Raw genomic sequence first — 24,122 nt, 5'->3', positions numbered from 1 at the left:
TGGTGCATGGGAGATACTCAATAAACTTACTAGCTGGCTACCAGCACTCCAACAAAAGCAAAACAGCAGGAAGGGTGGGTGCTCACGCAGTACAGGGGCGGGGATGGTTTGGGTCAGTCCTCACAGAGAGGGCCAGGGCAAGAGGTACAAAGGTGTGCTGGCGCCTGGAAGCAAGAATGCCCATACACACAGTCTGCACTAGGCGGTGGGCATACACAAGCAGAAATGAACTGTAAGGGAATTAAAGACTGTTTAGCACATGCTTTTCTCACGTATACCAAGTAAAATATGAAAGCTAATTGAGGAAGGGCCAATGTTTCCACAGGTCCTGCCCAGCCACATTACCCCGCAAAGGGCACAGCAGTGTTTGCCTTCTGCTGCTATGGGCGGCTGGAGGGAGGTGCGTGACCGCTGCTCCCACTGTTACAAGTTCACAGTCGTCTCCAATCTAATCTGTCACCTCTATTCTCCCCATGTCGCACCTCCAGTTCAATGGGACGCGAGGTACTTCACAAAAACCAGACCAATCCTCTCGTTCCAACCATAGGCAGGCCAAACTGTGGTAAGTACCTGTAGTCTAACCCTGTGGGCGGCTCTGTCCCACGCCTTCCGACTTGCCTCTACAATAATGGGGACCCAGGCCTACGCCAGCCGACGCGACACCGCTCAACCTGTCACCGCCCTTCGCGCCTTGCAGCCCTCTGCCGAGCTCGCGCACGCCCAAGCCCGCGCGCCCCGGACCCGGCATTCGGGCTGGTTCCCGGCAGTGCGCATGTGCGCGCTCCGCGGCCCTCAAGGAAGGAGAGGGCGGGGCCGAGGGGGCCAGCCCGCGGGGGGAGGGGCGGCGTCGCTCACGTGACTCAGTTTCACTGTTTACACGCGGGGCCGAGCTCGGAGCCTCAGTCAGGCGCTAGGCTCCGTTTCGGTTTCACTTCCGGTGAGGGGCCGCCTGCGAGCGGGCGGCGAGCCGACGGCGAGCGCGGGCGGCGGCGGTGACGGCGGCGCTGCTGCCGAGGGGCGTGCGGCGGCGCGGCGGCGGCGGCTGGGCCTGGAGCGCCCGCAGCCCGGCTCTTGGGGGCGGGCTCCCGGCGCGAGCGGAGCTGACGAGAAGATGGAGGAGCTGGTGGTGGAAGTGCGGGGCTCCAATGGCGCTTTCTACAAGGTACTCGCTTCTAGGGCAGGGCCCATCTTCCTTCTGCCTTCCCTCCCTTTTCTTCTTGGCGTCGGCTGAAGGCAGGCCTGGGGCCCTGTTCCCGAGCGCCGCGCCTGGGGCCGGTGCGCGCTCGGCGGGATGTTATTTGGGAGGGAAGAGCAAACCTGGGCCTGTAGGAAGCCCCGCTCCGTCTCCACCCTGAAGCTCACGGGGATGAGAAGGGAGCTGGGCGAAGTGGGGGGTTTTTTAGGGACAAGACCCGCCAGGGAGAGATGGGGATGGGGCCAGAGCAGCCGGCAGGTGTGCGATCCTGGCGGGAAGGGCCAGGATGGGCGTCAAGTGACGGCGATGGCTTATTGCTGCCCTCCTAAATACCCTCTCCGTGTGATCCGGGCCTGTCCTATAGGTACTTGTGGAGGCTCAAGGGGCGCTTCAGCCTGGCCGCCTCCTGCCTCGCACAAGAGCGTTTAAGGTCTCCTTTGGCTGCTTTCCAGTCCAGCATGGGGACTTGGGAGAGCTCCTGTGTTCTGGACAGCTAAGGGGTGCGGGGAAAGGCTGCGAAGTGCTAGCCAGCAGCAGATCACAATGGCAACTGATGTGCAGTGGCCTCTCTTTGTGGATTTCATGGCAGATTTTACCCTGAAAAGTTTCAGGAAAACCCTCACATATCTGAGCAAGAATGCGTGAAAGAAGTGGGGCGACGGCAATCTTCTTGGCCGCCCTTTGTAGAAATGGAAATAAATTCCTGAATGCACATGCCTCAGTGTCTATGAAGACCAGTGCTTGTGCTACTGAGGTTTGCTTGTGTAAGTCTCCGGAGACTCGAACAGATGCCATAGAACTTCGAGAAATTAACCGAGAGCATTGGATGATTACTGAGGCATTTTTGAAAAGTTTGGGTTTGTAAATATTGTGTGCGCTGCAGAACTTCACCATGTTTTCTTTGATTGTGTAATGCTGCAGAGCTTCTTGAAATGTTCGGTGGACATTCACGGGCTTACTGGCTTTGTAAGTTACATCATTGCAGCTCAGCTCTCCTGCATTTTCAGAAAGAAGAGGAAAACTTTCTCCCTCTATTTGTAGTGCGTTTATTAGGATGCACTTGTTGTAGATGCAGTCATGTGTTAAGTTCTTTCCTCTTCCATGTCTGTCGCTTCTATGAATATCTCATCGCCAGTCGAAAGCGCACACGTCAGGAAGCATGCAAAAGGGCATGCTTTTAACAGTTTGGGGGGAAACTTTGGATTACAATATGTAAGTGAGTAATATGTGTAAACTTTTTAATACTTTTCGCAAAAGAAATCCCTTCCTGCACAAAGAAGCAAAAGGCAGCATCTGTGTTCTTCATCTCACTGATACATAAGCGTTCCAGCTGACAATGCACTCAGTATTTTTGGTTGCGTTTATTTCAGCGATCCATACTTTTTGCTTGTTCGTTTGTGTAGAATCATTCTGGATCCTAGATTGGTAGTCTTAGGCATTACATTTGTGATTTTAAGTCATACTGCATATATGCCTATACATGTATGCTATATGCTATATGCTAATGGGTGATCAGCCCCCTAATCTGCAATATCAGCCTAGATTAATCTAAGTGTAACTCTTGAACTATCTTTTTGTGACGTTTACTTGCCATAGCGGTAAGGACTGCATCCTGGCCGTGAAAGCTGTCTTGGCTCCTGCAATTTTTGTTTGTAAACTGTCTGGAACATAAGAAATATCCTCTGCCTTGGCCAATGACCTGCACTTTCTGGGTTTCATTTTTTAAGAATTACTAAATTTGAAGATGAACAAAAAATAATGGGTTATCCTTTAGTTCCTTGGGGAAAATTATGCAGGGGAATTTTTTGTTATGGTTGTTTCAGGCTGATTTTTAAGAAAGCTCAAATGGTCTAAATTGATGAAAAAGTTGTTTTGTTAATTAAGAAATGTTTAAATCTTTTAAGTGACTTCTAATATTGCCTTGGGTCGCAAAGCAAAAATAAGTTGAATTGCTTATCTTCTGGGATGGACAGGAAGGACAGGCACTAAAGACTAAAAACAGGAACACCTTTGGAGAAGTGTTCAATTTGGAAAGAAGAGTGGGAACCTTGCTCATTAAGTTGATAGAAACCTCTTTGGAAATTAGATGCATTGAGCAACTTTAGGGTGATTTAACTCAGACTTTCTTGTACCTGACAGAACCACCATCTTCTGAAGGGCCGTCTTCTGATGACCTTGGCCATGTTTGCAATAGAAACCATGGATAAAGTATATCCTGACAACTATTTGATTCTCTCTCTAAAACACAGCTCAAGCTCAAGATTCAGAGTGAACGGAGCCATGAAGTCTAAACCCCAAAATGCAACTTGTGTCCTCTCTTTTTCCCCTTGGGTGTTTATTCTTCGCAACTTCAAAATTGGGTCTGATCTTCTCCAGAGCCCGCACTCTGATGCTAAAGTATGTTTCTCTGAGTTAGAGGAAGTTGGTCATGTGTACCACTTAGAGAGCCTTATGGGTACAGAAAAACACCTTATAGAATCTTTACAGAGCATTTCCTAAAGGAATAGTGTTTCTTCTAGGAGCGTCTCCCCCAGGTAACCTAGTTGTCTTTGGACTAGGAGTTTGGATGTGCTGAAAATGGTAACGAACCAACTCCATTTGAAATAGAGGATGCACATCATTCCAGGAGAAGTGCCACAGTGATGTGTCCTAGGTCCCTGGGTATTAGGAAACAGATTGTCCTTTGATGATTGTCTTGGTAGCTGGCAATTAAATACAATAAAATATACAATCAACGGGATTTTTAAAAATAAAGACATTAGTTACTAACACAACCAGCTAAAAATTACTGTTTTACTACATGTAATCTTGCATAAAGTTTCCAAGTTTAAAAACTTCCATAAAATGAAAATTAACTGTACTGACGAATTTCTCTAGAGATAACTTTGCTTGTAGATGTGATGTTGTGCTCCTGGCACTTCGAGGAAATGGGTTACTGAGGTCAACCACGTTCCCCCTCGCCCGGTTTACATACCCTGTTCAGTGTTTGTTTTCTTTATGGATGCAGTGCTTGTCCATGTGATTAGGGTCATATTTACAAACATGTGTGTCAGTGTGTCAGCCTCTGGCACCTCACGTGTAGTAACTTCTGGAATCCTCCCCCACAAGTGTGAGGTGCTATTGTCATTGCGCTTTTTGGGTGAGGCTGCAGAGGGACAGAAAGGTATCTGAATACCCAGTACAAGAAGGTAGAGTCAGAAAGCATCACTCCTGCTAGCAGTATGTGTGCTGCATTTGGAGCTTACAAACTGAAGTACTTAAGATTAAGTGCATACACACAAGAAAAACTATTGACTTAGTCAGTAATGGTTTATTTATAGCTGTGGTGGCTTTTGGTCGAATGAACCAGAAAGAATTGTATTTTTCCCCAGGATTTGTGGGAAAACCTGCTGGTAATGTAGTAGCTGTGTTCCTTGGTGGTCAGGGGTTTATGTTGAAAGCTCACAGTAACCCACCTTATCACCAGTGGCTGGCTTTTAGGGTGCTGATTACTAAGTGAAAAATACGAAGTGCAGTGCAGGAGTTGAAAGTTTAATACAGATGGAATTTCTCAATTTCATCATTTCTGGTAATGTAACATTAGAATTGGATAGCTGCAGTCGTTACATACTTTGTTACGATTACGATGTGGTGATAGCTTTGCTTCTTTGGCCCAATTGCTGGTAAACTGGTAATCCCATACTGTGGTTTTTTTTTTTAAGTCCTCCCTCCCAGCCCCCCATGAAGAACCTACGTCTGTTTTGAGCTGTTTAACACTTTTCTCAAACCCTAGAGATTTCAGGAACTTTTTTTTTTTTTTTTACATTCCAAATAGCCGTTTAGAATTTGGTGACTTCTAGAAATATGTTTCTTTTTCTATCATTTTTTTTTAAGTTTGCCTTTATTGAGAGGTAACTTTCTCAGATGCAAGAGTATTTCTGCTACCGCATTTTTTAGAACATATGCCCCCATCTAATTTATCCCTCATTTAGTGCCACCTCTGTGTGTAATTTCAGTAGCCACAACTCCAGAAAGTTGCCTCAGTTCCTTCCTTGCAGGAATCTGAAGTCTAGAGATTACCTCTTGGAGATTCTCACAGCTATTACGTCGAGCCAACATTCTGAATCTAGGTTTCATTCACAGCAAAATTAACTGCCAAGTTCACAGACTACAGGAAGAGCCCTAGTTCTCTTCTAATCCAGTGTGATTCTCTGTATGTTCACTAAAAACTCATTTAGTCTTCTGCCTTTGGAAGCATCTTAGAAATTTCCCTTTTTTCTTTGCAAACACCAGCTGTGCTTGATAGGTAAGGATCAGAGCTAAATGAAATTTCCAAATGCTTGGTGGTGCCATTGAGGTTTTCAGAACAGTATGATTGTTGCAGGTGAAGAAGGCATGAGATTGAAAGGAGGAACCTGAAAAATAAGGAACCCTTGTGAGAATGATAGTTGAATGACTTGATACTCATTGGAGCTATATGCCCTTTGTTTGAGGGCTGGCTGGGCCAGTTCTTGTATTCTACTTGTTAAAGTAGCAAACAGAAGATATTACAAGCCTTCTATATTGAGGTAATAGGCAAACACTGACTAAAAACAACTGATTTCGAAACAGTCTTGCAAACATCCCTGTGGAGATAACTCTCTCTCCCTCAGGCAGAGGCCCTGTTGTGCTATAATGATTATTCAAACCGTGGCTGCATTTGGAATTGCATTCAGAGCCTGTGGACTTTTTTTTTTTTTTTTTTTTTTTTTAGTAGTAGCAATACTTGGACATCTTCCTTTTTTTGTGGGAATATGTGGTGTTAGGCAAGTGACAACTATTAGCAGTGAATGATTAAACTTGGCAGTAACTTTTAGGCAAACATGAAAAATAATGTTGTGCAGCAGTGTCATAAGACAACTGACTTTTAGTCTGTTTCTTCTGGTGGGTATGCAAAGTCCCCAGAGTTTGTGGATGATTTAAATAAGTGCTGCCCTCTACAGTAGCCACTGAGCCATAGGTTGCTTATTAGAACTGGAAATGTAGCAAGAGTGGAAGAGAAACAAATTTCAATTTTATGGTCAATAGCTGAGAGTAACTTCACCAGACTGAATACAGCTCTACAAGCTGACCAAAATCTTATCATTCTCAACAGGTAATGTACAGTAAGAAACTAATATAAAATTTTAGACAAGGATAGACAAAGACAGAACTATGGCTCTTCTTGTTAAGCAAGGAATCACTCATCTCTTAGTAGGAGTCTTTATTTTAATCTAATGCTATCTTCCAAAGCACATTTTTAGTTTAATATTAGCCGTCATGTAAACACCAGAGAGATATAGGGGTATCTTTCCCATTGTCTGTCTGTCATGACTAAGAGCCCAAGAGTGTCAAGTTTCCGCACCCTTAGCTCAAAATCAGCCTTCTTTTTGCAGAAGTAATGAAGTCATAGTGAGGCGAAATCTCAGAGTCCAAAAGATCGTGGTCAGTATTAAAACTAGAGTTCTCAAAATACGTTGTAGAAAATGTTGATAGCTTAAATATAGGTCAGTAAAACTAAGCAAGAGCACAGTGCTAGCAAAAGAGTGTGAATTTGTTGGGGCTGGTTGTATGACAGTGTGACAGTGACGTGCCATAATGGCCATGGTTCCCAGCTGCTCCACTATGCTGCTGCAACGGGAGATGGCCCAATGCTCCAGCTGCTGCCACCTACTTGGGAGACCTGGAAGAAATCTGTGGCTTGGGCCAGGCCTAGCCCTACCCTTTGAGGCTAGCTGAGGAGAGAAAGCGCAGGTGGAAGATCCCTGTCCCTCTTGCCCTCTCTATAACTTTGAAATAAATAAACCTTCTTTAAATTTATTTTTATATGAAAGGCAAATTTTTATAGAGAGAAGGAGAGATCTTTCATTCTCTAGTTTACTCTCCAAATGGCCACAGTGGCCGCAGGGGAGCTGATCTGAAGCCAGGAGTCAGGAGCCTCTTCCAGGTCTCCCACTTGGGTGCAGGGTCTCAAGTCTTTGGGCCGTCCTCCACTGCCTTTCCAGGCCTCAGACAAGGAGCTGGATGGGAAGCGGAGCAGCCTGTACATGAAGAGGCGCCCACAATGGTTGTCAGTGACTAAGTAAATCTCTAAAAAGAAAGGAAATGTGTATTTCTCCCACTTTGAGCCAGCAACTATGAAGATTTATTTGTACACGTTAAGATAATAATTTAGCTACCTCAGTTATAATGCAGTACTTGATGTTACCGCAATGTACTTTAGTCTATAAGCAAAATTTTTCACCATAGTTGAATTTTCTTTATTTCAGCATTCTTGGAGAAGTGTGATTGATGCCTGTTTAAGTTGATTACAGTTCTGTTTTCCAGGGTCCTGCTTCAGCTTCTGTAGTTTTTCCTAGAAGTAGATGATTAATACTTGATTTATATACTTTAATTTGGATTTTGAGGAAGTTTAAGTAAAAAAAAAAAGGCGACCCTGTAAGTACCGGTTCTCCCAAATGGCTGTGATGGGTGGGGGTGAGCCAGCCAAAGCCAGGGGATGAGACTTCCGTGTGGCTTTTCCATGCGGATTGCATGGGCCCAAAGTCTTGGGGCATTATGCCCTGACTTGCCAGGCAGATTAGCAGGAGCTGGCTGAGAAGCAGAGCAGCTGGAACTCTAACAAGTGCTTCAGTGTGGCGGAGGGTAGTCTTAATGTGCTGTGCCCCACCTCCAGCCCCAGGAAGCTTCATGTGTTCTCCTCAAAGAATCCTTTTACTTACATCAAGCCTCTGAAGGCATTTTCTTTACCAAGGTGTCTGCAGTAAATCGTTGTGTTTATTTGCAACATTTCTCGAGCACCTACCATGTACTAGAACTCATGAGCTACCGAGGCTACAGGGAGTGAAGACAAGCTACCTATTTTCCGAGTACATATTCAGGATCCAAAGCCAAGTGGGTTCATTACTGTGTTTTTCCTAAGAGGTTTATAGGTTTAGCTGAGGTTTAGATCTGATGTATTTTAGTTACTTTTTGCATATGAGCTAAAGATTGACATTTCTTCTTTTGTCTGCAGTTACCCAAATGCCTCAGCACCGCTTGTTGAAAACACTCCTTCCCCTTGTTGAATTGTCTTGACAATCCTTTTTGTCTTGACATCCTTTTAAGCAAAAACATATTTTATTATAGTTTTAAATTCACAAAACAAAATTATTGAATTGTACAGAGTTCCCATATATGGCTTCCTTTTTGACAAAGGATTTTTTTCTCTCACACCCTGAATTGTTCCTCCTTCCTAAATCTGTGTGCCTTTTGCCCTTTCGCTCTGGGGAAATGCCTCTGCATCATCTACTCCCTGTAGTTCGGCTCATTCTTACTTCTCTTTTGATGTTCACTGGAAACCAGATTTTATTCTGGTGGTCTTCTCTTGTTATGTGTCCCCTCCCCCCATAACATATCTTTGTTTTTTAAAGATTTACCTATTTTTATTGGAAAGTCAGATGTACAGAGAGAAGGAGAGACAGCAAGACCGATCTCCCAACCACTGGTCTACTTCCAAGGTGGCTGCAACAACCAGAGCTGAGCTGGGCTGATTTGAAGCCAGGAGCCAGGGGCTTCTTCTGGGTCTCCCATGCAGGTGCAGTGTCCTAAGGCTTTGGGCCGTCCTCCACTGCTTTCCCAGGCCAAAAGCAGGGAGCTGGATGGGAAGAGCAGCAGCTGGGACTTGAAGTGACACCTGTGTGGGATCCTGGCTCATGGAAAGCAAGCACTTAACCAATAGGCTTCTGTGCCCTGCTCTGCCTACTTCCCCTCCCTCCCAGCACATCTTTACCCAATACTGTGATTGGAACCTCTTAGGAAATAATCCATTTGGTAACTCCACGTAGTTACTACTAAGCTCTCTGGAGCATAAGTGAACAAATTAAGATCTACACATCCTCAGGAAGCTTATTCTTAGTGAAAAAAAAAAATAAACAGTACTGATATAACGGAGTGAGGTGTGTGATGACAAGGATAGACACAGAAATGCCATCAGGGCTTTAATGTAGTCATCTGAGTTTTCCCTTACCTGAACTGAACTGAAAGCCAGCAGCAATCCAAGCAGCCCCATCAGTGGGAGATAACTGGATAAAATGGAAGATCAGTCAGAAGAAAAGGAGGAACCGGCTTTATGGAGAGTGGCCCCCAAACTACAGAGTGTGTCATAAGCAGTTGAGCTCTTCCAGAGAGCCAGCCCTAACGTGATAAAATATGAAGCTTCCAGAGTTTTGGGTATGGAGTAACAGATCAAGAAGAACCTCTCACAGCCAGAGGCGTTTGTCTGGCCCTACAAGCAGGGAGAAACCAGTGAAGGAGAGTAGAGAAATAGTAGGTACAGTGCAAATTTTAAAAAAGGTTGACGTCTCTCAGTTATTGTAAAATGAGTTCAGATACAAAGTCCTTCTGGATTTTCTTTATGCTTTATCCTATTCCTCTAATTGCCCAAACCCTGCTTTTTTATTACCTATTTGCTTTGTTTTATAGAATTACAGACAACATGCCAATTAAAGGACTCTTCATAATTAGTTGTTATTTTGTTCTTTCTATAAATTGCTATAATTGTGTCATCACATTTTAAAATTTGAGCCTCTAGACTTTATACTTATTTTTTTCCCTGCAAGTGCCTATGAGATTGAGAATTTAAACACTAGTAATTTAGACTTGGTGTTTGCAGCATGTGATTGGAAAATTTGTACCTGCCTATACATAGTTGTGAAATATTTAATCACTGGTGCATTCTCCTAAAATGCCATTGAAAGATATGTTAAAGCAAAACTACACTGATGGACATAGAACCGAAACATGTTTCTTCATTATTAATCGTGCTAATCTAAAGTATACCTTTGCTTTTACACTCAACCTGTGCATTGTAGCTTTCCAGTATCCCCGTATTTCCCATAAAATGCTGAACTCTGTGGAGCTGTTCTCTTGTTTAGTATTTGGTTTTACTTATCTTTTACAGTTCTAGAACCTAGCACATAGTATCTGGTATTCATTCAACTCACTAGGTATTCTTAAATATAAACTATTTGATAACTCCATGAAATTTTAACTGAAAACAAAAATGATCTTTAACTTTTTCTTTTAGGCATTTGTGAAGGATGTTCATGAAGATTCAATAACAGTTGCATTTGAAAACAAGTAAGTGTCTTGCTATATAGACTTAGTCTTCACATTGTTTGATATTTTCTGCCAATCTTTTGACTTTTTTATAAGTTAAGTCTAGTTTGAATGTTTTTCAGGAATGACTCTTCATTTTAGCCTGAAGTTCCTGAACAACTCCAGTTAAAGCCGTGGAATGACTGTGCTAATGACCTCAACTTCTCAGTCCCCTTGACTATGGAAAAAGTTCCTTCCTTTCTAGGAACTTGAAATTTGGATAGGGATATTTATAAATTTTAAAAGATGAAAATGAAAAATTCTTGGGTATTAGCAAAAAAAAATCTGTGAGTTTTATAACATTCAATGTAAAATTGGTGGCTTTTGTTCTTTAGTATAATTTATCAGGTAGTCATGTTTAACACTAGCTTGTATTGTATATTTCATATATTTATAATTCAAATAGTGATAGCTGATCTTTTCTGCTTTCTTTTGCTAGATGACAAAATGAAATTATGGCTCTAAGAAACATTACTTGTAGAATAGCAATGAGAGTATAGATAGTAACATTTTGGAGAGAAGTGAGATTGGTCTCCCAATGTTTTCAGTGCTAATAGTCTGTTTTCATAATCGTCATTCAAAAGTTCAAAGGAAAAATAAACTCCCTAATCTAAGTATGGAGGTAGCCATAATATTAGAATTTTATTAAAATCTGATGAATAATGGACAGTTAAGAGGTTTTGGCGTTTTATGTATCAAGAGACTTAATAGTATGTCATAACTAGTCTGCAAATCTGTAGAGACAAAAAGTAGATTAGAAGTTGCTTAATGCTAGTGGGGGATGGGAAGGACTAGAGCTAAGGAATACAGAATTTCTTTTGGAGGTGATGAAGTTGTAGGTTGATTTCTCATGATTGTACACATATGTGGATATAAGAGCCAGTAAATTATACATGTGATTTGGTGGGTCATATGATATGTGAGTTATATCTCAATAAGCCAGCTAAAATACAGCCTATGATTCGTATTGAGCAATAAATAAAACATCCTGATTCTAAAACTGTTGAAAAACACAACTGCATATCAGTCCCTAGAAAATAAGTGTTGTAATCAGAGCATTAGATTATTGTTTTAGCCAACAACAGAGCAAAGCAGACTCACACCTGAGGAACATTAGTTGCAGAAGACTGAGGACTGAGCATGTTCATCCCGTTACTGCCTGCAGACTGATCTCAGTCCAAAACACAAGTTTGGATAATAAAATACACATTCTCTGATCACATTAAGACAAATTCCAGAAATTGCCTCTGCTATTTCAAATATCCCTGATTGTGCAGTAGGCAACGGTATCACACTTCTAATGGAAAAATCTCTGATCACCTGGAGGGTAATTTTTTTTCCTTGTAATTTTTCTGTTTTTTGCTTACTCCCATCACTAGGTAAACAGTTTCCCATTAAGAGAGATATCTTCATTTGCCACTCTTAGTTTCTCCTCTAGTCTCTAGCCTGAAGTGTTAAGCAGATACTCATTCCCTCTGTGCAAGTAAGAATCTCTCTCTCTATATATATATATAATATATATATATATGTTTGTATTTGTATGTATATATGACTTTACCACAAGGGATTGCTTATTTTGAATCAGATTTCTTAATATAAAGTCAGAAGTATTGCATCCTTGAACCTTCTTTATCTCTTGGATCTGCATGTACTTTTTTTCAAGCTATCAGTCATCCTGGAAATTTGAAATAAACCAGCTGTTTTCACGTGTGTTCTTAGCAGCACAGGGATGGGGCACTGCTCTGCTTGCCAGGGCCGCCATCGCTCTGTTAAAAATCCATCTTCTGTAGAACCTCAGATTTGCATGTATCCATTCTTCCCTTTCAATCAACTTGTGTTAATCAGATCGTTTTGGGTGATTTTATTTTTTAACCTCTCATGTTTTTAGTAACTAATTTTTCTCTTTGTATTCTTGACTTAAAATTGTTTCTTATTCTTTGAAATCAAGGATATCATACATTATATACTTTACAATTAAAATTTAGCAATTTATGTTGCAAAGTACCAGTTTTCAATCCATAGACAAGGCTGTTTTGAAGTAAGGACTTAAATTTTTTACGGTTTTGAAGTGTGTATGAGTCATGGAAAGGCACATTCTAATACTTGTACAAATTCTGACTTAATTATTTGCCCTCTTAAATAATTATTTAAAATGTTTTGGAACAGTTCCAGAGAGGGAGGGGTTGGAAAGAGTGGGAGAGTGTCTTCCCTGAAGCGCTTCACTCCCCACAACGGCTGGGCCGCACTGCGACCAGGAGCTTCCTGTGGCTCTCCCACATGGCTGGCAAGGCCCAAACATCTGGGCCGGCCTACTGCTTTGCTCAAGCCACTAGCGGGGAGCTGGATTGGAAGTGGGGCAGCTGGGAAACCAGCTGATGCCCATATTGGATGCTGGTGTCATGGGCAGCTGCTTTACTTGCCACAAACCAGCCCCGCAATAACTCTTCTTTAAAAACAAAAGCAGGGCCCGGCACAGTATCCTGGTAGCTAAAGTCCTCACCTTGAACACGCCAGGATCCCATATGGGCACCAGTTCTAATCCCGGCAGCCCCGCTTCCCATCCAGCTCCCTGCCTGTGGCCTAGGAAAGCAGTTGATGACGGCCCAACTGCTTATGACCCTGCACCCACATGGGAGACCCAGAAGAGGCTCCTGGCTTCAGATTGACTCATCTCCAGCCATTGTGACCACTTGGGGAGTGAATCAGTGGGCAAAAGATCTTCTTTTCTGTCTCTCCTCTCTGTATATCTGACTTTCCAATAAAAATAACAAAACAATCATTTTTAAAAAGCAAATTAGCGCTTCCCTCATGCCCCTTTAAACGCAAGACATTAGCACTGTGCAGTGAACAGATCTTAATATTTGCTGGTAACACACCCCAAGAACCCAGAAGGACTTCTCCAGAAGTTGAGTCCTTCACTGTTTCTGCAGTTTGTTTTTTAATGTATCGTTGTGGACATAAAAGGAAATTTCGGGTGTCTTTCATTTTTTTTTCCATATAATTTAAAAATGGAAACCATAGGCCACTTGACTGACTTTTTGTAGGCTTTCTCCATTGGGTTTCTGTGGTTTAGGGGGTCACCACCAGCCCAGTGCCTGCTGATGTAGCATGCTACATGTAGCAAGGACTGACAGCCTCGTGGGATCCAACATTTAAAAGGGGGAAAAGTGAGTTGTGAATTGCAAATGTGCTGACTGGGCCAGTTTGCTTGGGAAATTGAAGACAATTTCTGCGGTGGTTGGATGTGGTTAAAAATTCCCTGGCAAGTAGAATTATGTTGATGCTATTACTAACAATTATTGATGCAAGCATTTAATGTAAATATCGAAGGAGATTTCTGTTGGTGCCGTGATATCTAAAAGTCTTAGGAGATGAAATTTAAAGAATGACTGTTGACATGATCTAAAATGAAAGGTACAGAGCTGCTGTGCTTTGTGGAGAATTTGCTGTAAAATGTCTGTCTTGGCATTAAGCTGCACTTGGCAAAAACTGACCCTAGTGAAGCATTTGCTTCTTAAGACTAGATAAAGAGAGTTCCTCTTACGGCAGATGCTGATGGCAGTGTGGTCAAGGGTGCAGTTGGCCTCCGAAAGTGTATTACATAATGGTACATGTGCTTACTTTCAGCTGGCAGCCAGAGAGGCAGATTCCGTTCCATGATGTGAGGTTCCCACCACCTGTAGGTTATAATAAGGATATAAATGAAAGTGACGAAGTTGAGGTAAGTTTCTCCTTTAGCGCTGGAGGAGTGGAGGTACTTGAATTGCCTGTACTTTTTTAAATACCTTAGCTTTGGTACTACTGAGCTACCTAGATGAGTGTGGCTAAAACATTCATTCCTAAGGCCAATCTTTTTAATAATGATTTGAAAATGGTACCTGATTTAAATGTGACAGTCTGAGGATCACCCAGGATATGGTTTTGAACATCCCTGTCCCGAGTTTGGTGTGTGTGCGCGTGCACACACAAGCACACAGTATTGATATTTTCTCCTTTTATTGCAGTCTGTAAATCTTTATTTAGGCCATATATTGTTTGTCTACCGCTGTATCGCTGTTTTAAGCAAAATGGATTAGGAAAACTGATTTTACAAAGAAAAGAAATAATGCTACTTAGTAGAACAATAACCTGGAATTTATTTTAGTGGTAGCGAATCTTCCTAGTAAGCTGCAACTTTCAGTTTGTACGTATAGACCACAATTCTTTCACTCAATCATCTGCCGTTGCTACAGATTGAATACACGAGCGAGAAAATAGTGTATGTGAGTGTTCACTTTAAATTACTTTTGCACTTCGGGCAGATGTAGTTTGCCTTCTATTACAGTACGTGTACTGTCCTACCTTTTCGCACATACCAGTTTGGGCTGCTTCTCTTCGTACAGTACGTTATAAACAGTTGCAATTTCATGAGTATTTATATCATGAAGGAAACACTAAGTAGGCTTTTGTCAGGTAAGACAAATGACACTGGGTTCTTGAATTCTTACTTTCTGTGCTAGGTACCAAATGTACAGCTGAAACAGAACAAAGTTCCCTGCCTTTGGTGAGGTCACATTCTAGTAGGAACAGCTAATAGCATGACAAGTGTGAGTAAGTCATATGAGGAGGAAACAGCAAGAGGATGAAAGGTAATGTAGGGAAGTCCTACACACTGTTTGACAGTAGCACAGGGGCCTCTGGATGTCCAGGCCTAGGAGAAAGCATTACTTTTATTGTACTCAGTACCTGCTAGGTGCAAAAAAGCTGGGTTCTTGTAAGGAATGCTCATATTATTTGTACCTCCTATCCACTTCCTTAGGAGAATATAAGCTGTGTGAAGGCAAGAAGCAGGTCTTTTGGTCTGAGGAGGAATGGTTACAATACCTCCCCAACCTGCTCATGCTGACAAGTGAAGACGAGTGAGATGCCAGGATGGCCTCCCTGTGCTAGCTCCCAGTTAGCTGAGTTCATTTCTCAGTTACTGCGGAGGTAGAGATAGCTGCAGGAGGGAAAGGTAGATTGGGTTGTGCTTGGTTCCCGTATTGTAAGTGTGTAAGGGAGATGAGTTGGAGCCCTGACTCGTGAGCCCCACGCTGTACCTCTCTCTGCTCTCTGGGCCTCTCCTCCCCACTTCCTGTGGTCCTCAGCACTTCTCCCTCCTGTTTCTGGAATGTTTGCATCTTTTCACTTATGCATACTATATTGTCCCTACTCCTGTTGCTCTCCGTTTGCTTAGCGTGTTCACAAAGGTTGCACGCTGCACACCTTCAGTGAACTCTGAAGTCGTCACCAATCAGTTAGAAGAGGTGATAGCTAGCATCTGAAAGAGCAGGAAGATAATATTCAGAAGGTCACCAGGATGAAACTGCAGGTTTTTTTGTTTTTTTGGTTTTTTTTTGGAAAGAAGGCAGGAAATGGCAATCTGTCCATTTAGTGCCCAGGAGACATGAATGTCAGAAGCTATGCTCAGCCATTAGTGGTCTGATCCATTTAGTAACTAAGGAACTAGGTATTCTATCCATGACAAAATCTTCCAAATAGTTCTTGCTTATTTGAATAAAATGAAAACAGGTTTGTCCATGTTTAGATGCATTTCTGAGGCTTAGTAAGTACATAGGGAAGCTATGGCCACACTTAGGAAGGACAGCTCGTTGGGAGCACTGGCATTCCTGAAGTAGAACAGATGTGCAGGAGAGCTGCCTTTTGCAGGCGGGTCTCAGGCAGTCTCCAGGAGCTCCCGGTCATGTAGAGCTCAGAGTACTTAGGCACATAATCTGGTTGAAGAGAAGCAGCATGATTTGAAACACACATCCGGGCATTTTTAAAGAAAATTTCCTAGACATCTAATTTATAGATTCCAAATGGTGTTGATCATGAACTATGTTGTATTGCAATTTTGTGCAGGTTTATTCCAGAGCAAACGAAAAGGAACCTTGCTGCTGGTGGTTGGCTAAAGTGAGGATGATAAAGGGCGAGGTAAGGAAAACACTGCAAGATTTTTTTTTTTTTGTCTTGCACTCATTCCCTTTTCTCAATCCATTTACTGCACTTTACTCTCAATTTCTATCTTGAAATGTTACCCATTTTGAATTTTGAATTACATCTCTAAGGTTTCCACTAGGTAGCTGGTATGTTTTAGGGTTTCCATTGATTTAACTTTGTTTCCTGTAGAAAATTTGTTTCCAAATACCTCAATATGTGTAGCTTCTTTCAGTCTAATTGCTCTGGCTAGGTATGACTCTTATTTATTTCTCTCAGTTTTATGTAATAGAATATGCAGCATGCGATGCCACCTATAATGAAATTGTCACAATTGAACGTTTACGATCAGTTAATCCCAACAAGCCTGCTACAAAAGATACATTCCATAAGATCAAGCTGGATGTGCCCGAAGATTTACGGCAAATGTAAGTGGGATGCTGGCAATGCTGAGAACTTATTGTATACAGTTAACTTTAAAAACTTTTTATACATATTAAATTCATGTTAAATGCCACAGTTCAATGAATTTAATATTTAGCTTTTCCTACTTATATAATCAAGGCAGCCTTGTATGTATTGAAATTTCTTTGGCTAGATACATGGCTACTGTACATAACATGTATTTGCTTTCTAATGAACCAGCTTCATTTGTGAATTGTAAGCCTTTGAAGCTGATAAAGCAAATGAGATTAATTCTGTCTTTAATCAAGTTAATTTCTCTCAGCTTTTCCTTTTTTAGCCAAAATATCTCTGTATTATCAGATTGTTGAATTGGCTCCTGTTTTGAGACATAAGCAGCAAAGAAATTAAACTAAACTTTCATGTTACATGTTTTTTTCTGCAACCACGATTCTTTTTAAACCCTAAATCCAATTGGATGTAGTTGTGTCACTCATTTATTTAACGGTACATATTCTGTTTCCAGGTGTGCCAAAGAGTCGGCGCATAAGGACTTTAAAAAGGCAGTTGGTGCCTTTGCTGTAACTTATGATCCAGAAAATCACCAACTTGTCATTTTGGTGAGTTTTCGATTTGTATTTGGAGGATTCATTTCTTGGGGTGGGGGGGTTTGCTTTGATAATGATCTTGTTAACTTCAATGCTTTAGTCCATCAATGAAGTCACCTCAAAGCGAGCACACATGCTGATTGACATGCACTTTCGGAGTCTGCGCACGAAGCTCTCTCTGATCCTGAGGAATGAGGAAGCCAGTAAGCAGCTGGAGGTATGTCTCTCTCCAGAGCACTGTGGCCAAGGCTGTCTGGAAGTAAGAACTGTACTGGTCCAAAGCGGAAGGGGCAGCTTGGCATTACTTACTATTTGCTAGCAGTTCTTTATAATCTGGAAAATGAAACTGTACGAAAGTATAATCATACTAAGATTTTCAGGCCTGAGCTTTCAACATAAAGCAGCACATTGTGGTATGTGAAGGGACTTCTGACCGATTCACCTTTTCTAGAAGTTCGTCAAAGCTGTTAGTAAATGAGGCAATGGTTCTCCCATATGATGTTATCATTAAAGCACTAGAGTATTGAAATATATAATCATTCCTTTCATTGTGTATGTTTATCTGTTTAAAAGGGTGGAGAACTTGCAATTGGTTCTCATTCTGTAAAACTGCCTTCAGATTCCTGCAGAGGCCCTTTCCCCTAACTTACTAGTTTGTCTCTTAAGGTGCATTTTATCTACTTTTATTAATTCTCCAATAATTTCCATCACCATACATTTAGTTTCATTTAATAACGACCTAGTATTGCCATTCATTATCATAGATGCTAAATGGATTTAGTTTATTATGCCAACTGATGTATTTTACTGTTAAATGCGGGAGTTCCCCATCATTATTCATTTTGATAAAGAAAAAAGCATCATGAAGTTGAAATTGGTTTTTAAAATGAAAGTTGAAAGCTACATTTTAAGGGAGAAGGTAGTCAGTTCTAGTATATTTTTTGAATTCCAACTTGATGTGTGAGTACTGAACTCTTATTAGGAGAGGAAAAAGTCAAATCTCTTTGTTTTCCTTTTGGCCATGAGGAATCTGTTTATTGTGGGGTTTTGTTTTGTTTTTTGGGCTTTTTTGCTTGTTTGTTTTGTTTTCATTCTTTCTTAATGTCCCTATGTTCACAATGTTGTGGTTTCTTCAGCAATTCTCTCGTAACTTTTAGGCCAGATCAGCCTCCTTACTCGTTGTGAGTATTAATGGATATATTTGTTTGCCTCTTAAATCTCTAATTCTCCTTAAATGATCTGTATCCTGTCCTTGACTTACCATACATTAGTAAAGTATCAATGAAGAGAATGACCAAGTTGATGAATCAGGACTCAAAAACATGACTTTGAAAAAAAATGGATATTGTACTTACAAAATTTTTTATACCAGATATGTGCATTTATTCAAATTATCGGGTGTGCTGAATAATGAGCGACTAGTGTGCATGCCTTTCGTCACTACTAATAATATTCCTGTAAGAATTTTGCATTTTTCAACATGAGCCACTAATATGTTTGGTTTTCATTAATGGCATGCTAGAACTAAATGTGAGACTTTGACATTCTAGTTAAAGATGATGATTATCCACAAGTTTGGGGTGTCAGTGTAACTTAGTTTCATCATTACTGAGTATTTGAAAGAGTTCATCATATTCCTGGAGCCAAATCTAGGTCTCACAGACTTGGATGGAAAGTAGGATAAGCTTAAATCTTTGGCATGGTCCAAGATCTCTTGTTTGTAACTACTCGGTTACCAACAAGCCTTAGAATCTTTTTCTTTAGATTTAAGGAGGAAAGAAGGTTTTAATATCATCACTGCAAAAGAGAGCTAGATCACCATCCCTACTTTCCCAGGCTACAAGAAGGGAGCTAGATAGGAAGTAGGGCTGCCGGGATTAGAACCGGTGACCATTTGGGATCCTGACGCGTGCAGTATGGTCACCAGTTCTAAACCCGGCAGCCCCACTTCCCATCCTCCTCCCTGCTTGTGGTCTGAGAAAGTAGTCGAGGATGGCCCAAAGCCTTGGGACGCTGCACCCATGTGGCAGACCAGGAAGAGCTCCTGGCTTCAGATTGGCTCAGCTCCAGCTGTTACAGCCGCTTGGGGAGTGAACCATCGGACGGAAGCTCTTCCTCTCTGTCTCTCTTCCTCTCTCTATATCTGCCTTTGCAATAAAAATAAATAAATCTTAAAAATAAAAATAAAAAAATTGTAAAAGCAATGCTGTTTGCAGAAAGCATATGTTTATGTCCTTTAATAAATAAAAACTGAATTTTTATAAAGATGGATGATTTTAACATTGCATCTGTCAGACCAAGGGAGACTAAATAATCTACTTCGTAGTCACTGCCTTGGCGATGTCATTAGTAACTAAAGCCACCTTACAGATAAACTTGTCAAAGTGACTTTGGAAAACTCAACAAGCTCTTTCCTATTAATAAAAGTGTATCAAATGGTACACATATCAAGTGACCTAAACAATATCTGTGCTGTGGGACATAGTTTCCAAAATTAATTTTCAAATGAAACTAATGTACAGGTCCCTGATATACAGGGCCATGACAATTTACATGGCTGACCTAATTGCAGTAGTCTTATATTATTTGATGAAACATGTTGATCAGCTGTACATTTTTCTTCAGAGTTCAAGGCAGCTTGCCTCAAGGTTTCACGAACAGTTTGTTGTACGAGAAGATCTGATGGGTCTAGCTATTGGTACTCATGGTGCTAATATTCAGCAAGCTAGGAAAGTTCCTGGGGTCACTGCCATTGACCTAGATGAAGACACCTGCACATTTCATATTTATGGAGAGGTAATTATTTTGCTAAATATATTTTTCCCAATCAGTGTTTCAGTTGGCTGGTTTTGGTCTTGAACCTTTCCCTTCTTTTTCTTAGGATCAGGATGCAGTGAAAAAGGCTAGAAGCTTTCTCGAATTTGCCGAAGATGTCATACAAGTTCCACGGAACTTAGTGGGTGAGTCAGAAATATCCGTTAACTCAATACAAAGCCAAAATTTACATCAGCAGTATATACCGATGGAATTTAATTTCCCCTCACTCAAAGGTATTGTTGAATTGAACCAACCTTTATAAATTGTGGTGTGCTGCTGCAGTGTATAGCAGTATCAGCCAGTTAGTGCATCACTTAAAGAACTGAGGATACTGAGAATAGAAGCCTGGCAGTGAGTTGTTACATGATTAACTGCAGAGAAATGAATTCCCTTTAAAGATGTTTGAAGATTGGGAATTAGGCCAGTGTTGTCGCACCACAGCTTAAACTGCCTTATGATGCTGGCATCCCATATGGATGCCGATTCGAGAAGCAGCTGCTCCGCTTCCAGTCCAGCTCCCTGCTCATGCATCCGGCTTAGCAGTGGAGAATGGCCCACGTATTCGCGTTGCTGCCTCGAAGTGGGAGAGCTTGAGCGAGTTCCTGGCTGCTGGTTCCATTCAGGCTGGCCCAGCCCTGGCTCCCATTTGGGGAGTCAGTTGTGGATGGATGATCCTCTCTTAATTTTACCTTTCAAAGGGAAAGCTTGCCAAACAAAAATCAGGAGTGAAATTAGAACTGTAAATGGTCTCACCAAATTGTTACTGGATGAGCGGGAGCAGTGTCTTTGTGGAGAGAAATGCTGGTGGAGCTTTCCAAGGTGTTTAGAAATTGACCCTCACAAAACATTTTCCTAATAGGCAGGTGTTACTGTCATTTTTCGGCCTTCCACAGAGGTGACAAGCAAAGTGTTTAGAGCATTGCAACGAAACTGTGGCCATGAACTTTGCCTTGACTAGCACCCCTTAAAAGGCCCAGCGCTGACTGAGTTCTGTCTTCAGAAGCATGTTGATAAAGCAGTGTTTCATCTTGTGTTTCATCTTTCTGTGGAGAGCTCTGCTCTTGTCTGCCGCTGACCTGAGCACGGCAGTTTTGGTATAAAAGCTTTGCCTCACTTGAGTTTTAGAGTCAGAGTTGTCAAGGCAATTGAAATGTCTGTAGTGTTTGCTGTTGTTGCTGTTGTAAATCATTGATCCTCTTCAGGAACGCATGAGCAACATTCATTTTGTCCCCACAATTAGACTGATGTGCATGGTCTACCGCTGGGAGCTTCGTTGCCAGTGTCGTCTCATTGTTTCCATAACATGAGTTATCCTGGGGAGCGTGTTGTGACACACTAAGTCGCCACCTCCCCTTAACCTTGGTGATGTGAGTCCAGCTTGCTGTATTCCTGATCCCGCTAATTGCTAATGAATTCTAGTAGGCAGCAGATGATGACTCAAGTGCTTGAGCCCCTTCCACCCACGTAGGAGACTCAGATGAAGTTCCCGGCTTCTGGCTGTGGCAATGCAGGCTCTTACAGGGATTTGGGGGAATCAATCAGCACATAGACAACCTACCTGGCTCGTTCACTCTGCTTTTCCAGCAGATTACATTTGAAATGTTCATCCATTTACAGATTGCTGACTCTTTAGCACATTATTCCCGTGACCTTTTCATAAAGCACCAGTGATCTTGCCATTCTTCCACCTGGCTTCACCATAAATTTGATATTTGTACTTCCATTTTAGCAGAATTTGTGTTGCTGTGATAGGAACCCTTTTCATATTGGTGTTTTACCCTTTAATATCTCAAACTAAATGTTGCCCAGAGAGTACAAAATTACTTTGGTGTAAAAAGGTTGAAAATGTTCCTGTTTTGTAATGCACATTTTCCACAAACTTTTTTAAAACCCTCCTCATAAAAACATAAACATTTTTTGATTAAAAAAAAAAAAAACACCAGGAATGATGCCCCCCATGTCCAAAAAAAAAAAAAAAAAGCTACCTGAAATGTAAGACTGTTGTTTTTAATTATCAATAGACAGAAACGTGTATGGGGCATGGTATGATAGTAGAGGAAAGTACTTGGGTGCTTCAGTTGCATCATTTCTCAGTATTTGTTTGACCTTGGCAGTTGATTTAGTCAATTGGCGTCCTTTTCCTCCACTTGTCAAACATCTCACAGAGTTGCAGTAATTAAATGGGAAGGTTACCCAATTGTCAGCTCTATTTTAGTGCAGCAGAATTTTACTAAACTGCCCATTGGGCTTTGGAAGTGACTATGTAATACAGAAAGTGGATTATTTGTTATTAAATAGTAAAAGCAGGTTCTACTTGTGAGCTCAGAAGATCATCAGAAAAGTTGCTGAAGTGAATTGTCTTAGTTTTTTTCTGTTGCGTTTCTGTTTGGTAAAATGAGAATTAAGGTTTCCAGATGGTCTGTTACAACGCTGGAAGCAGTTGTTTTCAGATTGTGTTTTTATATAAGATTTCACGAGGGAGATGCCATAGCAGTATTTCACAACTTTTGCCTAAGTCTTACAATATTATTTAGGATATATACACAAATTTTCCATAGAATATACACTCATGTATCTTTCTCTGAAATTTTTCCTTTTTCTTCACCTTCTTTGCTAGTGATTTGCTTTATTCCATTAGCTGTGGACAACATTAAATTCAGCATTAACTTATGAAAATGTGTCATCGATTAAATACAAAGTCAGAGACAAATTTCACATAGCTTGTCTTGCCCCCGCCCTTAACTTTTCATTTGAAGAAGAGCAATAATAATTTAGAGGGGACCTAGATCAGTGGTCCTGGTTTACTGCTATCAGCACTGTTCCCTGAACAAATAGCCGATCTGCGGAAGTTCTCAAGGGGTTGGGATAGCCCTGTGCAGCGAGAATTCCAAAGTTATGGTCTGATCAGAAGAACCACAAGATCCTGTTGTCAAAGGGCCTTTCACTGGGCTCTTATTTATCATACACACGTGTGTGTGTGTGTGTGTGTGTGTGTGTGTGTGTGTGTGTGTGTGTGTTACATCTGCTTGTGAAAAAATAATTGCCTATTTCAAGTAGTTGAAAACTTTGGGGTTTTAAGAGATGTTACTGAAGAATAGTTAAACTGGTTATAAGCTTTCTCATTATGATGTTGTTATCTTAAAAATGTGCTCTCTTCATCTTGGACTAAGCCCCTTCCTTACCTCTTCATACTTATTGTAACTTGTGACTTATGCACAGGAATAATAATCTGTTAACACATTGGCCCGAAGAATGGTGCTGTTTCTAGATGTATCTGGAGCTGCTGAACCCATTTGTCCTTAGGATAACTCTCATAAATGTATCATATCTGATTTTTAAAAATATTTACTATGGAGGAAGAAGCAGATTTCAATGAGTTACACAGGAATTGAAATTTGCAGATATGTTGCCTATTAAGTCTATTTCTTTATTTTTTACAAGTTTTACAGTAAGAATCTACACATCACAGTACCAGCAAGTTTAAAGTGTTCTCTTGTGTGCAAAGTAAGAGACTGTGAACCACAATAGCAATTAAAATTATTCAACTATTTCACAAATACCTTATCAAAGAAATTTAAACAATAATGACCAAATCAAACTGGAAATTAGTTTAATTTTGTGTTCCTGAGAAGAGTATCTGGCTTGGTATTAAAATCTTACAAGTCGGGCCCAGCGCAGTAGCCTAGTCATGAAAGTCCTCTCCTTACATACGCTAGGATCCCATATAGCACCTGTTCGTGTCCCAGTGGCCCCACTTCCCACCCAGCTCCCTGCTTGTGGCCTGGGAAAGCAGTTGAGAATGACTCAAAGCCTTGGGAGCCTGCACCCATGTTGAAGACCTGGAAGAAGCTCCTGCCTTCAGAGCACCTAGGCTCTGGCCATTGTGGCCACTTAGGAGGGTGAATCAGTGGACCAATCCTTTCTGTCTCTCCTCTCTAAAAATCTGACTTTCCAATAAAAATAAATAAATCTTCAAAAAAAATCTTACAATTCATTTGTGTATATGT

General features: G+C 41.3%; 1 protein-coding gene across 7 annotated transcripts in view; it reads left to right on the top strand.

The window, feature by feature from the left end:
* Window positions 1–863: 863 nt before the first annotated feature.
* Window positions 864–24,122, top strand: part of FMR1 (FMRP translational regulator 1) — a 37,328-nt gene continuing 14,069 nt past the window's right edge. For 2 of the 7 annotated variants that reach the window (XM_040999407.1, XM_040999404.1), the window contains exons 1-9: window positions 864–1,162; window positions 10,260–10,312; window positions 13,958–14,051; window positions 16,214–16,285; window positions 16,568–16,716; window positions 17,217–17,310; window positions 17,399–17,515; window positions 19,924–20,094; window positions 20,180–20,258. In XM_040999407.1, coding sequence (XP_040855341.1) covers window positions 1,112–1,162; window positions 10,260–10,312; window positions 13,958–14,051; window positions 16,214–16,285; window positions 16,568–16,716; window positions 17,217–17,310; window positions 17,399–17,515; window positions 19,924–20,094; window positions 20,180–20,258 — 880 coding nt within the window. In that variant the 5' untranslated portion in view covers window positions 864–1,111. The remainder of the gene's footprint in view (window positions 1,163–10,259; window positions 10,313–13,957; window positions 14,052–16,213; window positions 16,286–16,567; window positions 16,717–17,216; window positions 17,311–17,398; window positions 17,516–19,923; window positions 20,095–20,179; window positions 20,259–24,122) is intronic. The other 5 variants (XM_040999406.1, XM_040999403.1, XM_040999409.1 and 2 more) reach the window with 3 other exon arrangements.

The sequence above is a fragment of the Ochotona curzoniae genome, unplaced genomic scaffold (genome assembly GCF_017591425.1).
Source record: "Ochotona curzoniae isolate NIBS_2020 unplaced genomic scaffold, NIBS_Ocur_1.0 scaffold_1852, whole genome shotgun sequence".
NCBI lineage: Eukaryota > Metazoa > Chordata > Mammalia > Lagomorpha > Ochotonidae > Ochotona > Ochotona curzoniae.
The sequence above is the reverse complement of the archived record's forward strand: the minus strand, read 5'-3'. Positions and strand labels throughout refer to the sequence as shown.